This window comes from Artemia sp. Qi Xiang Cuo, chromosome 6 (genome assembly GCF_049724085.1).
Source record: "Artemia sp. Qi Xiang Cuo chromosome 6, ASM4972408v1, whole genome shotgun sequence".
Lineage (NCBI taxonomy): Eukaryota > Metazoa > Arthropoda > Branchiopoda > Anostraca > Artemiidae > Artemia > Artemia sp. Qi Xiang Cuo.
This window is the reverse complement of record NC_142799.1, coordinates 65,772,110-65,789,579: the sequence shown is the minus strand read 5'-3', so window position 1 is coordinate 65,789,579 and position 17,470 is coordinate 65,772,110. Positions and strand designations below refer to the sequence as shown.

The following is a 17,470-nucleotide window of genomic DNA, read 5'->3' as shown; positions in this document are numbered from 1 at the left end:
TCAGTTGCCTATTTCCGTGTGGTTTTTCTTTACTTGGTGGTCATTAAAAACGAAATTTTTGTGTTAAATAAGTAGTTTTTGTATCTTTTAAAAGAGCTTTACGGGGATTGAGAGACTCAGTTGCCGGATTCCATGTGGTTTTTCTTTACTGGGTGGTCATTAAAATCGAAATTTTTGTGTTAAATAAGTAGTTTTTGTATCTTTTAAAAGAGCTTTAAGGGGTTTGAGAGACTCAGTTGCCTGATTCCGTGTGGTTTTTTATTTACTTGGTGGTCATTTGTTGTATATTTTAAAAGAGCTTTACAGAGTTTGAGAGACTCAGTTGCCTAATTCCGTGTGGTTTTACTTTACTTGGTGGTCATTAAAAACGAAATTTTTGTGTTAAATCAGTAGTTTTTGTATCTTTTATTAGAGGTTTAAGGGGTTTGAGAGACTCAGTTGCGTGATTCCGTGTGGTTTTTCTTTACTTGGTGGTCATTTGTTGTATCTTTTAAAAGAGCTTTACAGGGTTTGAGAGACTCAGTTGCCTAATTCCGTGTGATTTTTCATTACTTGATGGTCATTAAAAACTAAATTTTTATGTTAAATAATTAGTTTTTGTATCTTTTAAAAGAGCTTTAAGGGGTTTGAGAGACTCAGTTGCCTGATTCCGTGTCGTTTTTCTTTACTTTGTAGTCATTAAAAAAGTAAATTTTTTTTTAAATAAGTAGTTTTTGTATATTTTAAAATAGGTTTAAGGGGTTTTAGAGACTAAGTTTACGGAATCCATGTGGTTTTTATTTACTTGGTGGTCATTAAAAAAGAAATTTTTGTGTTAAATAAGTAGTTTTTGTATCTTTTAAAAGAGCTTTACGGGGATTGAGAGACTCAGTTTTACCTTGTCACAGTTACATTTTCTTGATTTTTCAAAGTTCATTTTGAATTTCTTTCGTTGAAATGCAAGAGTTGGAATATTTCAGTAGTATTTTATCGCGGTTTACCTTGTCACAGTTACATTTTCCTGATTTTTCAAAGTTTATTTTGTAGTTCTTTCATTGAACTGCAAGAGATAGAATATTTCAGTTTTGTTGGGTAGTGGTTTAACATTTAAAAGTTAAATTTTCTTGATTTTTCAAAGTTCATTTTGAATTTCTTTCGTTGAAATGCAAGAGTTGGAATATTTCAGTAGTGTTTGGTTGGGGTTTACCTTGTCACAGTTAGATTTTCTTGATTTTTCAAAGTTCATTTAAAATTTCTTTCGCTGAAATGCAAGAGTTGGAATATTTCAGTAGTGTTTGGTTGTGGTTTACCTTGTCACAGTTATATTTTCGTGATTTTTCAAAGTTCATTTGGAATTTCTTTCGCTGTTAGTAACTTGTTTTAAATGTTCATTATGTATTTTTTGGTTTGGACCGGGTCACTTGTACTGGAACTTTTAAATTATTTTCACATTTTGTTTATCTATCTTTTTTTTTATAGTTATTTAATATTTCATTTGTGTTTGTTGGTGTTTTATCTTTTCAAATTTACATTTTCTTGAATTTTCAAAGTTCATTGTGAATTTCTTTCGAGGAAATGCAAGAGTTGGAATATTTCAGGAGTGTTTGGTTGTCGTTTAACATGTCAAAGGTTCATTTTCTTGAATTTTCAAAGTTCATTTTGAATTTCTTTCGTTGAAATGCAAGAGTTGGAATATTTCAGTAGTGTTTGATTGTGGTTTACCTTGTCACAGTTACATTTTCTTGATTTTTCAAATTTCATTTTGAATTTCTTTCGCTGAAATGCAAGAGTTGGAATATTTCAGTAGTGTTTGGTTGTGGTTTACCTTGTCACAGTTACATTTTCTTGATTTTTCAAAGTTCATTTTGAATTTCTTTCGTTGAAATGCAAGAGTTGGAATATTTCAGTAGTGTTTGGTTGTGGTTTACCTTGTCACAGTTACATTTTCTTGATTTATCAAAGTTCATTTTGAATTTGTTTCGCTGAAATAGAAGAGTTGGAATATTTCAGTAGTGTTTGGTTGTGGTTTTCATTGTCACAGTTACATTTTTTTGATTTTTCAAAAGTTTATTTTGAATATATTTCGTTGAAATGCAAGAGTTGGAATATTTCAGTAGTGTTTGGTTGTGGTTTACCTTGTCACAGTTACATTTTCTTGATTTTTCAAAGTTCATTTTGAGGTTGTGGTTTACCTTGTCACAGTTACATTTTTCTTGATTTTTCAAAGTTCATTTTGAATTTCTTTCAGCTGAAATGCAAGAGTTGGAATATTTCAGTGTCACAGTTACATTTTCTTGATTTTTCAAAGTTCATTTTGAATTTCTTTCGTTGAAATGCAAGAGTTGGAATATTTCAGTAGTGTTTGGTTGTGGTTTACCTTGTCACAGTTACATTTTCTTGATTTTTCAAAGTTCATTTTGAATTTCTTTCATTGAAGTGTACGAGTGGGAATATTTCAGTAGTGTTTGGTTGTGGTCTACCTGGTCGCAGTTACATTTTCTTGTTTTTTCAAAGTTTATTTTGAATTTCTTTCGTTGAAATGCAAGAGTTGGAATATTTCAATAGCGTTTGATTGTGGTTTACCGTCTCACAGTTACATTTTCTTGATTTTTCAAAATTCATTTTGAATTTTTTCGTTGAAATGCAAGAGTTGGAATATTTCAGTAGTGTTTGGTTGTGGTTATCCTAGTCACAGTTACATTTTCTTGATTTTTCAAAGTTCATTTTGAATTTCTTTCGTTGAAATGCAAGAGTTGGAATATTTCAGTAGTGTTTGGTTGTGGTTTACCTTGTCACAGTTACATTTTCTTGATTTTTCAAAGTTCATTTTGAATTTCTTTCGTTGAAATGCAAGAGTTGGAATATTTCAGTAGTGTTTGGTTGTGGTTTACCTTGTCACAGTTACATTTTCTTGATTTTTCAAAGTTCATTTTGAATTTCTTTCGTTGAAATGCAAGAGTTGGAATATTTCAGTAGTGTTTGGTTGTGGTTTACCTTGTCACAGTTACATTTTCTTGATTTTTCAAAGTTCATTTTGAATTTCTTTCGTTGAAATGCAAGAGTTGGAATATTTCAGTAGTGTTTGGTTGTGGTTTACCTTGTCACAGTTACATTTTCTTGATTTTTCAAAGTTCATTTTGAATTTCTTTTCGTTGAAATGCAAGAGTTGGAATATTTCAGTAGTGTTTGGTTGTGGTTTACCTTGTCACAGTTACATTTTCTTGATTTTTCAAAGTTCATTTTGAATTTTTTCGTTGAAATGCAAGAGTTGGAATATTTCAGTAGTGTTTGCTTGTGGTTTACCTTGTCACAGTTACATTTTCTTGATTTTTCAAAGTTCATTTTGAATCATTCAAGAAACGTCATTAAACACGTTTTTAAACTACATGCTATTTGCATGCCTTTCCTTGGCACCTTTCCAAACGAGCAGGGATTCCCCGCTGGTTCCTACACATTGCAAAAAATGAGCAGTACGAAAACTCCACGTTTTCAACCAGACTGGTTTTTAGACAACACACCCACAGAGATGACACACACACACATAGAGACGAGACACGCACAGACACGACACACAAACAGAGTCATAGTGAGAGAGATATCCAAAAGTTGGGTTGATCTAGGTTCACTTAGAGTGGCGCGCCACTCTAAGTGAACCTAGATCAACCCAACTTTTTGGATATCTCTCTCACTATGACTCTGTTTGTGTGTCGTGTCTGTGCGTGTCTCGTCTCTATGTGTGTGTGTGTCATCTCTGTGGGTGTGTTGTCTAAAAACCAGTCTGGTTGAAAACGTGGAGTTTTCGTACTGCTCACTTTTTTGCAATGTGTAGGAACCAGCGGGGAATCCCCGCTCGTTTGGAAAGGTGCCAAGGAAAGGTATGCAAATAGCATGTAGTTTAAAAACGTGTTTAATCACGTTTCTTGAATGATTCAAAATGAACTTTGAAAAATCAAGAAAATGTAACTGTGACAAGGTAAACCACAAGCAAACACTACTGAAATATTCAAACTCTTGCATTTCAACGATAGAAATTCAAAATGAACTTTGAAAAATCGAGAAAATGTAACTGTGACAAGGTAAACCACAACCAAACACTACTGAAATATTCCAACTCTTGCATTTCAACGAAAGAAATTCAAAATGAACATTGAAAAATCAATAAAATGTAACTGTGACAAGGTAAACCACAACCAAACACTACTGAAATATTCCAACTCTTGCATTTCAACGAAAGAAATTCAAAATGAACTTTGAAAAATCAAGAAAATGTAACTGTGACAAGGTAAACCACAACCAAACACTACTGAAATATTCCAACTCTTGCATTTCAACGAAAGAAATTCAAAATGAACTTTGAAAAATCAAGAAAATGTAACTGTGACAAGGTAAACCACAACCAAACACTACTGAAATATTCCAACTCTTGCATTTCAACGAAAGAAATTCAAAATGAACTTTGAAAAATCAAGAAAATGTAACTGTGACAAGGTAAACCACAACCAAACACTGCTGAAATATTCCAACTCTTGCATTTCAACGAAAGAAATTCAAAATGAACTTTGAAAAATCAAGAAAATGTAACTGTGACAAGGTAAACCACAACCATACACTACTGAAATATTCCAACTCTTGTATTTCAACGAAAGAATTCAAAATGAACTTTGAAAATCAAGAAAATGTAACTGTGACAAGGTAAACCACAACCAAACACTACTGAAATATTCCAACTCTTGAATTTCAAAGAAAGAAAATCAAAATAAACTTTTAAAAAAAAAGAAAATGTAACTCATACAAGGTAAACCACAATCAAACACGACTCAAATATTCCAACTCTTGAATTTAAAAGAAAGAAATTCTAAATGAACTTTGAAAAATCATGAAAATGTAACTGTGACAAGGTAAACCACAACCATACACTACTGAAATATTCCATCTCTTGCATTTCAATGAAAGAAATTCAAAATGAACTTTGAAAAACCAAGAAAATGTAACTGTGACAAGGTAAACCACAACCAAACACTACTGAAATTTTCCAACTCTTTCATTTCAATGAAATAAATACAAAATGAACTTTGAAAAATCAACAAAATGTAACTGTGACACTGAAATATTCCAACTCTTGCATTTCAGCGAAAGAAATTCAAAATGAACTTTGAAAAATCAAGAAAATGTAACTGTGACAAGGTAAACCACAACCTCAAAACATGAACTTTGAAAAAAATCAAGAAAATGTAACTGTGACAAGGTAAACCACAACCAAACACTACTGAAATATTCCAACTCTTGCATTTCAACGAAAGAAATTCAAAATGAACTTTGAAAAATCAAGAAAATGTAACTGTGACAAGGTAAACCACAACCAAACACTACTGAAATATTCCAACTCTTGCATTTCAGCGAAAGAAATTCAAAATGAACAATCAAGAAAATGTAACTGTGACAAGGTAAACCACAACCAAACACGACTGACACATACCAACTCTTCAATAAAAACGAAATAAATACAAACTCAACTGTTAAAAATCAAGAAAATTTAACTGTGACAAGCTAAACCACAACCCAACACAACTGAACTATTCCAACTCTTGCATTTCAGCGAAAGAAATTCAAAATGAACTTTGAAAAATCAAGAAAATGTAACTGTGACAAGGTAATCCACAAACAAACACTACTGAAATATTCCAACTCTTGCATTTCAGCGAAAGAAATTCAAAATGAACTTTGTAAAATCAAGAAAATGTAAATGTGACAAGGTAAACCACAACCAAACACTACTGAAATGTTCCAGCTCTTGCATTTCAACGAAAGAAATTCAAAATGAACTTTGAAAAATCAAGAAAATGTAACTGTGACAAGGTAAACCACAACCAAACACTACTGAAATATTCCAACTCTTGCATTTCAGCGAAAGAAATTCAAAATGAACTTTGAAAAATCAAGAAAATGTAACTGTGACAAGGTAAACCACAACAAAACACTACTGAAATATTCCAACTCGTGCATTTCAGCGAAAGAAATTCAAAATGAACTTTGAAAAATCTAGAAAATGTCACTGTGACAAGGTAAACCACAACCAAACACTACTGAACTATTCCAACTCTTGCATTTCATCGAAAGAAATTCAAAATGAACTTTTAAAAATCAAGAAAATGTAACTGTGACAATGTACACCACAACCAAACACTACTGAAATATTCTGACTCTTGCATTTCAACGAAAGAAATTCAAAATAAACCTTGAAAAATCAAGAAAATGTAACTGTGACAAGGTAGACCACAACCAAACACTACTGAAATATTCCAACTCTTGCATTTCAACGAAAGAAATTCAAAAAGAACTTTGAAAAATCAAGAAAATGTAACTGTGACAAGGTAAAACTGAGTCTATCAATCCCCGTAAAGCTCTTTTAAAAGATACAAAAACTACTTATTTAACACAAAAATTTCGTTTTTAATGACCACCAAGTAAAAAAAACCACACGGAATCAGGCAACTGAGTCTCTATAACACATTTTATCTCTTATAATATTTTCAAAAACTTCTTATTTAAAATAAAAATTTGGTTTTTAATGACCACCAAGTAAAGAAAAACCACACGGAATCAGGCAACTGAGTCTCTCAAACCCCTTAAAGCTCTTTTAAAAGATACAAAAACTACTGATTTAACACAAAAATTTCGTTTTTAATGGGCATCAAGTAAAGAAAAACCACACAGAATTAGGCAACTGAGTCTCTCAAACCCTGTAAAGCTCTTTTAAAAGATACAACAAATGACCACCAAGTAAAGAAAAACCACACGGAATCAGGCACCCGAGTCTCTCACACCCATTACAGCTCTATTAAAAGATACAAAAACTACTGAATTAACACAAAAATTTTGTTTTTAATGACCACCAAGTAAACGAAAACCACACGGAATTCGGCAACTGAGTCTCTCAAACTCTGTAAAGCTCTTTTAAAAGATACAACAAATGACCAACAAGTACAGAAAAAACCACACGGAATCTGGCAACTGAGTCTCTCAAACCCCTTAAAGCTCTTTTAAAAGATTCAAAAACTACTGATTTAACACAAAAATTTCGTTTTTAATGACCACCAAGTAAAGAAAAACCACGTGGAATCCGACAACTGAGTCTCTCAATCCCCGTAAAGCTCTTTTAAAAGATACAAAAACTACTTATTTAACACAAAAATTTCGTTTTTAATGACCACCAAGTAAAGAAAAACCACACGGGATTAGGCAACTGAGTCTCTCAAACCCCGTAAAGCTCTTTTTAAAAATACAAAAACTACTTATTTAACAAAAAAATTTCGTTTTTAATTACCACCAAGTAAAGAAAAACCACACGGAATTAGGCAACTGAGTCTCACAAACTCTGTAATGCTCTTTTAAAAGATACAACAAATGACCACCAAGTAAAGAAAAACCACACGGAATCATGCAACTGAGTCTCTCAAACCCCTTAAAGCTCTTTTAAAAGATACAAAAACTACTGATTTAACACAAAAATTACGTTTTTAATGACCATCAAGTAAATGAAAAACACACTGAATTCGGCAACTGATTCTCTAAAACTCTTTAAAGGTATATTACAAGATACAACAAATTACAATCAAGGAAAGAAAAACCACAAGGAACCCAGAAACTGAGTCTCTCACTCACCGTAAAGCTCTTTTAAAAGATACAAAAACAACTTATTTAACACAAAAATTTCTTTTTTAATGAACACCAACTAAATTAAAACAACAAGTAATAATTCAACTTAGTCTCTAAAACCCTTAAAATATATTATAAAATATAAAAACTATACTGATATAACAAACAAATTTATTTTTTATTTACCAACAAGAAAAGACAAATCACACGGAATCCGGCAACTGAGTCTCTCAATCCCCGTAAAGCTCTTTTAAAAGATACAAAAACTACTTATTTAACACAAAAATTTCGTTTTCAATGACCACCAAGTAAAGAAAAACTACACGGAATTAGGCAACTGAGTCTCTCAAACCCTGTAAAGCTCTTTTAAAAGATACAAAACAACTTATTTAACACAAAAATTTCGTTTTTAAAGACCACCAAGAAAAGAAAAAACCCACGGAATCTGTCAACTGAGTTTCCCAAACACCGTAAAGCTCTTTTAAAAGATACAAAAATTAATTATTTAACACAAAAAATTTCGATTTTAATGACCACCAAGTAAAAAAAAAACCACTCGGAATCCGGCAACTGAGTCTCTCAAACCCTTTAAAGATCATTTAAAAGATACAAAAACTACTTATTTAACACAAAAAATTCGTTTTTAATGACCATCAAGTAAAGAAAAATCACACGAAATTAGGCAACTGAGTCTCTCAAACCCTGTAAAGCTCTTTTAAAAGATACAACAAATAACCACCAATTTTCGTTTTTAATGACCACCAAGTAAAGAAAAACCACATGGAATCCGGCAACTGAGTCTCTCAATCCCCGTAAAGCTCTTTTAAAAGATACAAAAAACTACTTATTTAACACAAAAATTTCGTTTTAATGACCATCAAGTAAAGAAAAATCATACGGAATTAGGCAACTGAGTCTCTCAAACCCTGTAAAGCTCTTTTAAAAGATACAACAAATGACCACCAAGTTTCGTTTTTAATGACCACCAAGTAAAGAAAAACCACATAGAATCTGGCAACTGAGTCTATCAAACCCATTAAATCTATTTTATAATATACAAAAAATACTAAATTAACAAAAAATTTTCTTTTTTAATTACAATAAATTAAAGAAAAATCAAAAGTAATAAGTCAAATTAGTCTCTAAAAACCTGTAAAGCTATTTTAAAATATAAAACAAATGAACACCAAGTAAAGAAAAACCACATGGAATCAGGCAACTGAGTCTCTCAAACCCCTTAAAGCTCTTTTAAAAGATACAAAAATTACTGATTTAACACAAAAATTTCGTTTTTAATGACCACTAAGTAAAGTAAAACCACACGGAATTAGGCAACTGAGTCTCTCAAACCCCTTAAAGCTCTTTTAAAAGATACAAAAACTACTTATTTTAACACAAAATACAAGCAAGCAAATAACATGGGAATTCCTATACACGCAAGCAAATAACTGAGTTATTTTTACGTCACAATTTTTCAACTTAAAATCATTCTAATTATAGCATCCCATTCCTCATTCTTTAATTACCGTGAGGCATTCTTAACCATCGCAATACCTTTACGCAAATATCTTTTCGCAAAAAATTCGCAAATCTTGTAAACTAAAGAAGTAATTACCCTTTTCAAAAACATTAGTCCTTCTATTAATGAACCCATGAAACGAAACCAGTCTGATAGCATCACACAATCTCGCTCCTAGTTCCAAAAATTGAATGCATGTAGCGTTCGTAGTAATAGGTTTAAAAACCTATTAGCCAAGTTAAAAAAAAAACCTACTAATCAACTTACAGATGAATGACCACGGATTTAACCTAAAAAAAAACTTGTATATCATGAACTAGAAATCTATGTCAGAAAAACTTGTCCTTAAATTGCGTAAATCTCTTGGCAAAGGTGCCCAACCTGTTTGGTACGGGGGCGTCGTAGAATAACATGATATTTCCTATATGTCTGTTAGAATAACATGGTATTTCCTATATGTCTGTTAGAATAACATGGTATTTGCTATATGTCTGGGAGAAGTATAATGTTGATTACTACTTATAACTCATTAACATTTATGTTTTCCATCAAATTCTACGAGCTTGAGAAAATTAAACTGACTTCCAAAAATAGAGGGGAAACACCCCCAAAAAGTCAAGCGATATTAATGAAATCGCACCATCAGATTGAATATCAGAGAAACCAACTGTAAAATTTTCAAGCTCCTATCTACAAAAATGTGGAATATTGTATTTTTTTGCCAGAAAAAGGATCACGGATGCGTGTTCATTGGTTCTTTTGTTTTTCTTTTTGGTTTTCCCAGGGTCGATCGTATCGAGCCAATGATCCTAAAAGATCGAGAGAGGCCTCATTCCAGCGGAATTAAAAGTTCTTGTGCCCCCTTTAAGGGACTAAAAACATAGGAGGACAACGAGCCCCTTTCCCTCCACCTACGTCTCATTGTTTTTCAAAGACATCCGATCAAAATTTTGAAATAGCCATTTAGATCATCAAAGTTTAAAGGCCCAATAACTATGCCTCTGGGGATGAAAGACCCCCTCTATAGCCTCTGGGAAAATGGCTGTAAGTTATGCAATTTGCCCGTTGTGCACATATAGTATTTTTGGGGAAAATATATATAAATTTTTGTGAAAGGTAATTTTTCTGTTTCCAGACATGATTTGAAAAACGGTCAGAAATTAAATTTAAAGAACCAAGCTTTTTCAGCTGAAAGAAAGGAGAAACAGTAAAACTTCAATTGAACGGATATTATTTCGTATATGAGGGGGCCTGCCCTTTCCTTATCCCTCGCGAATCCTCAAATATATAAGCCGTTGTATTTGTATGAGAAGTATTTTTAAAGAATTTTTAAGACTTTAGCGTAAAGAGTCAGGGTTGACGAAGGAGGTCGAGGCCGAAGGACAAGACCGAGTCCGTTGGTTTTTGAATATCAGCTTGATAGAAGTGATGCGAGATTTCAGAGCCATGGCTAACTAGAGTAAAAGCAAGACAGATAGTGTCTGTGAGATGCAAAGCTGGCTTAACTTTTTAAGGGTTGTATAGAAATGATTCTTTTCATTGCTTGATGATCATGTCTATCATCCATCCTAGGGAAGAATGGAATAATTCCTGTTGATCTGAAGTTTTGATATTACTCCTTACCTTCAGTTGAAAAAAAAAATTTTTTTATCTATAATTCTGCTAAGAAACCGAAAATTTCACCAAAAAATTTTGAACATTATAATATTTCCAAATGTATATTGATTTTAAACTATAAGTGCTTTATCCTAAGTGCTATCTCAATATAAGCAACAGAAATTCAAAAGAAGCTATGTTGCACAACATGAATTTCACATGAGAGGCAAAAACTGAAAAACCGCTTGTATTTTTTAACTGTTTTTAACGAACAATGAAGGTTATTTATTGGCCTCTAAAACAAGACGATGAAAGTTTTTGATATAAAAAAAAATCCCAAAACAATTTTGGCATTTTGAGAAAGGTAGTATCGCGGATTTTGGGAGAAACACAAACTTCTATTCATCTTAAAGAAAATAAAATAGAGAAAAGTGGATTGAATTAAGCAATTTTGCGTATATCATTAGATAGAAGTCTTTATACATAGACATTGAAAAAAGTACCACATAACGCCTTTTGAATTACAAGAGCTAAATCTGGTTCTCACTATCTACTAAGCAATTTTATTTGTGAACCAAGCAAAAATTTGTGCTCTTATTTGTGTTATTGTGCTATCATACCTTAATGTTGTTACAGAATATGACATCACCGTGTACCTACAGTAAAAAGAAAGTATTTTGAGGAAATGGAGAAGAATTTGTGAAATCACTTCTAGTTTGCACTCTTAATTGACCAATCTAAAAAACCACAAAACTGAGACTCAAGTTTCAGCTAAAGGATAAAAGTAATTATTCATAATTTCACACTACAAGTTTGACTAATTGATAGCCATTCTGTCTGAGAGCTCCTGGCAGATTTCTTTTTTTGCAACTCTAGTTGAGTGATTTTTAGAAAAACCTAAATATTGACAGTAAAATATTTTTTGTTATGGTCTATTGAGTTGTTACTGCTTTTTTTTTTAATTACAATAATTTGTCATAGCTTTTTTATTTTTTTTTTTTTTTTTTTTTTTTTTTTTTTTTTTGTCATCAGAATTGTTTGAAGGATGTTACAAAGTTGAAGAAAAGGCAGGAATAACTGAAAAACTCGATTTTCTTTTTTAGATAGGCTCTGAGGCTGCTGTAAACCTTTAACAATTAATTTACAAGGTAATTTCGATCAGAATTGGACAAGAGTGAAGCTATAGCAAACACAGCATATACGAGTTAATTTTTCACAGATAGGAAACAGTGTAATTTTTCATCTAATAAAAACAGGAATAAAACATAGTCTTATAAAAAAAATTATTTTCCATGGCAAATTAAATAATGGCAAATCTTGCAAAGTTGAACAAAAAGGAAGGAACAAACTGTAGTTTAGTATGTAAACTGTAGTAAGTTCAAAATTATTCGAATTTGATTACAAATCTGTTGCTGTCACGCATAAGGTCGTATCTGGCATCCTCACACTTTAGGATGAAACAATCTTCACATTTCAACACTAATCAAACAGTTCGTGGTAACGAACTGTAAGTAAGGAGCGACCCAGCTCAATGGTAACCGAAACTCTAAAAAACAGATTTTTTATACCAATAGATACATCAAAAAAATTAAAATTTAATGCTGATTTCAAATATATAAGTTTAATTAAGTTTAGTTCTACCCATCAAAAGTGACGCGCCTGAGAAAATTTGGCTGATTTTAGAAAAAAGGGGGAAAGACCCCCTAAAAGTTATAGAACCTTAATGAAAATCACACCGTCATATTCAGCGTACCAAAGAACCCTACTGTAGAGGTTTCAAGCACCTATCGACAAAAATGTGGGATTTTGCATTTTTTGCCAGTATATTTGTTTTTTTGTTTTGTTTTTTTTTGTTTTTTTTCCCGGGGGTGATTGTATCAACCCAGTGGTCCTAGAATATTGTAGGAGGGCTCATTCGAACGGAAATTAAAAGTTCTAGTGGCCTTTTTAAGTGACCAAAAAAGGAGGGCAACTAGGCCCCTTCCCACGCTCATTTTTTTCCCAAAGTAGTCCAATAAAAATTTTTAGATGACCATTTTGTTCAGCATGATCGAAAATATGATAACTATGTCTTTCAGGATGACTTAATCCCCCGAAATCCTCGGGGGGAGGGCTGAAAGTTATGAACTTTACCCAATGTTAACATTTAGTATTGGTTATTGGGAAGTATACAGACGTTTTTAGGGGGGATTTTTTCTGGTAGGTGGGGGGTCGGGGGTTATATGGGAGGATCTTTCCATGAAGGAAGTTTTCATGGGGGAAGGGACATTGCTATGAAGGGGGCGCCGGATTTCCCAGCATTATAAAAAATCTGAAATTAAATAAAAAAAACAAGTTTTTCAACTGAAAGTAAGGAGCAACATCAAACTTAAAACTAACAGAAAATATTACGTATATGATTGGGTTCGCTCCCTAGTTAATACCTCACTCTTTAAGCCAAATATTTTTTAGTACTTTCATAAGAGCTATTTATTCTAATTAGCAGCCTTTGTGATTAAGCGGTCATTTTTAAAGATTTGGAACAAAATTTGAACTTTAGCTTAAAGAGCAAGGTATTGACTAGGAGGCGAACCCACTAATATATGTATTAAAAATCTATGAATATAGAAGATTGTTACGTTAGTTAATTCGTAAGTCACGTATAATTATTACTAATAGAAACGTTCTTAAATAAAATTAAACAAGTTTCGAGAAAGCCATTTAACCAAATAAAAGTAAAATTAATATGCAAATTTTGTTTTAATCATTCATGTACGGTGAGCCAAAATCAAAACCTGTATTAATTCAAAAACGTTCAAAAATTAAATGAAAAAAACAGGTATTTTTAACTGAAAGCAAGGAACGACGTTAAAACATAAAACAAACAGAAATTATTTCGTACATGAAAGGGGCTTTACCCTCCTCAACGCATCGCTCTTTACGCTAAAGTTTTTTATTGTTTAATAGAAAGAGTTGTGAGAAAGTCAAACTTAAGCGTAAAGAGCGAGGCGTTGAGGAGGGGACAGCCCCATATATATTAGGGGGTTCGCCCCCTAGTCAATGCCTTGCTCTTTAAGCTAAAGTTCGAATTTTGTTCCAATTCTTTAAAAATGACCCCTTAATCACAAAGGCCGTTAATTAGAATAAATAGCTCTTATGAAAGTACTAAAAAATCTTAACTCTACTCTATCACAACCCTATTTTTATTGAACAATAAACAACTTTAGCGTAAAGAGCGAGGCGTTGAGGAGCGGACAGCCCCTTTCATATACGGAATAATTTCTGTTCATTTTAAGTTTTAACGTCTTTCCTTACTTTCAGTTAAAAAAAACCTGTTTATTTTATTGACAACAAGACCATACTGGCGTGCAGTATGCCACTCGCTCCTAAACAAGAATTAAATATAAAAAACAAGTTTTTTTTTTAACTGAAAGTAGGGATCGACATTAAAACTTAAAACGAAAAGAAATTATTCCGTATATGAAAGGGGCCGTTCCCTCCTCAGCGCCTCGCTCTTTACGCTAAAGTTTGACTTTCTCAGAACTCTATTCTTTTTTTAAACAATAAAAACCCTCCCTCACCCCCCACTACCAGAAAACATTCCCCCTGAAAACGTCTGTATACGTCCCAATAACCAATGCTATAGGTTAACATTGGGTAAAGTTCATAACTTTCAGCCCTCCCCCCGGGGGCTTCGGGGGATTAAGTCATCCTAAAAGATATAGTTATCACATTTTCGACCATTCTAAACAAAATGGTTGTCTCAAAATTTTGATTGGGTGACTTTGGGAAAAAATGAGCGTGGAGGGGGGCCTTGTTGCCCTCCATTTTTTTTTTCACTTAAAAAGGGCACTAGAACTTTTAATTTTCGTTCGAATGAGCCCGCCCAATATATTTGATGATCATTGAGTAAATACGATCACCCCTGGGAAAAAGAAAAAAAAAACAAATAAAAACAAATTCCTGACCTTTCTTCTGGCAAAAAAAAATCAAAAATTAAACATTTTTAGAGGTAGAAATTTGAGAATGCTAAGGTAGAGTTCTCTGATACGTTTAATATGATGATGTGATTCTCATTAAGTTTCTATAACTTTTAGGGGGTCTTTTTGCCTTTTTTCGAAAATAAGCCAAATTTTCTAAGGCGCGTAACTTTTGATGGGTAAAATTAAACTTGATGAAACTTATATATTTGAAATCACACTTAAGATCTTATTCTTCTGATGTATCTATTGGTATCAAAATTCCGTTTTTTAGACTTTCGGTTACCATTGAGCCGGGTCGCTCCTTACAGCTCCTTACAGCTCGGAACATACTGTCTATTCAATAAAACTAATTGTTACATTGCATTATTTAGATTACAACAGCTATTAAAGTGGAAAACATATATATATATATATATATATATATATATATATATATATATATATATATATATATATATATATATATATATATATATATATATATATATATATATATATATATATATATATATATATATATATATATATATATATATATATATATATATATATATATATATATATATATATATATATATATATATATATATATATATATATATATATATATTTTTATATATATATATATATATATATATATATATATATATATATATATATATATATATATATATATATATATATATATATATATATATATATGTATATATATATATATATATATATATATATATATATATATATATATATATATATATATATATATATATATATCCTTAGACCTTCGATCCTCCTGTGCCTCCAGAGGCGCTTATGGCATCCAGGAAGAGTCGCCAGTCATCCATCATCGCTGCGGCCGCCCAGACGACTTCCCATTCAGGTTGGATTGAGGTTTGCGAGGTCAGCCCGGTAGCTGCGTCGTAGGGTATTTTTGGGGTGTCCTCTTCTTCTGGTACCACGTGGCTGCCACTGAAGGACGACCTTCGGTAGTCGAGTTTCGGACAGGCGGATCACATGACCAAGGTATCTCCACTTCCTATATCTGATCACTTTGATTACCAGTGGTTGAGATGTCTTCTGTCGTTTAGTAGCATTTGCTACTTTTTGGGACCAGTGGATATTTAGAATGCGCCTTAAGCAAATGTTTTCGAACGCTTCGTTTCTTTTCGTTTCTTTTCCAGTATTTGATCTATGTGCCAAGTTTCAGAGCCATAGCAAAGCGTTGAGAGGACGTTGCTGTTGAACAGCCTCAGCTTGAGTCAGAGAGAGTACTTCTGGCTGCGCCAAATTTTGGACAGTTTCCTGGAAGATGTATTAGCCTGCCGGATTCTTAACTTGACTTCTCGCTGACACGATCCTGAATTGCGGATGGTACTTCCTAAGTACTTGAACTCTACGACTTGCTCTATCGTCTGGTTATTGCATCGCATGGTGAGTATTTATCTTAAGGCCAAAAGGTTCGGCAGCGTCCCTGACTTGGTTAAGGTAATCCTGGAGCTTTTGTTGGCAGGAGTCTAGGAGGCTGATATCGTCAATGAAATCAACATCTCCGAGTCTCTTATTATCCAACTGAATCCCATGTCCATCGCAGGTCCGGGGAATATAATCAATGATAAGAATAAATAGCAGCGGTGATAGCACACAGCCTTGTTTCACCCCTGTACGAAAGTAACGGGTGCTCCCGTCAGTTGTCTTCACCCAACATTCTGTGTCTTTGTAGAAGGCTTTAATGATTCGAATGAGCTTATCAGGAATACCGTAGTATTCGAGAAGCTTCCAAAGCATTTGGCGATCTACCGAGTTAAAAGTTTTCTCGAAGTCTATAAAGACCAAGTATAGCTTATTGTGCCATTCATTCGCTTCTTCTAGCAGCATTCTGAGAGTAAATACAAGATCAGCGCATTATCGGTGTGGACGGAATCCATGCTACTCGTCTCGGGGATGTTCGTTCAACGCTCGTTGAATTCTGTTAAGGAGTTTAGTCGCCAATAGTTTGCAAGGTATAGATACAAGGCTGATACCTCTCCAGTTTTCGCACTTTGCAGCTTCGCCTTTTTTTAATATTTGAGAGTATTTTTTGTCCAATCCTTAGGAATTTCTTCTATTCTCCAAATTATAGAGAAAAACGTGGTCCATACAGCTATGCATGCAGCTACTGAGCATTTAATCATTTCAGCCGCACTTTGGTCTTCCCCAGGGGACTTTCCAGACTTCAGCTTCTTAGCCGCCTTTAGTATCTCCCCACCAGAGGGTACTTTAATATCGACGGCTAGATTTAGAAATGGCGTGTCTGGTATATCCGGAGGATCAGCAAGTGGTGGTCTATTTAACGGTTTTTCGAAACGCTTCACCCAGGCTTCATTCACATTATTAGGGTCAGTAAGAAGTCGTCCAAACTCATCTTTGACAGGTTTATCTGTCTTTGGACGTTTTCCGACTATCTCATTGGTTATGCGGTACACTGACCGAGAGTCTCCCCGTCTAGCAGCTTCTTCAGCCTTCTCAGCGTTCTGTTCAAGGCTACAGCGTTTATCAGCACGGATGCCTTTTCTTTATAGCCTTATCAAGTATGGCATACTCTTGTTCAAGAGGGTGTCTAGCATCAGGGGAAAGAGTGTTGAGAAGAGATTTTCTCTTGTCAGCCCTCTTCTCGATCAGATCCCACGATTTGAAGGAGATCCATTCATCCTTTGGTGACTTTTTCATACCAAGCGTTTCGTAGGCAATATCATTGTAGGTTTTTCTGATAGCAGTCCAA

At 33.2% G+C, this 17,470-nt stretch overlaps 1 protein-coding gene across 2 annotated transcripts in view; it reads right to left on the bottom strand.

Moving 5' to 3' along the window:
* LOC148951519 (potassium channel, subfamily K, member 16-like) overlaps window positions 1-17,470 on the bottom strand; it is a 164,785-nt gene that overhangs the window by 38,616 nt on the left and 108,699 nt on the right. The window contains exon 5 of one of the 2 annotated variants that reach the window (XM_089090305.1): window positions 11,371-11,406. The exons of the other annotated variant lie outside the window; for it this stretch is intronic. Coding sequence (XP_088946431.1) covers window positions 11,371-11,406 — 36 coding nt within the window. The remainder of the gene's footprint in view (window positions 1-11,370; window positions 11,407-17,470) is intronic. 2 annotated transcript variants of the gene reach the window in all.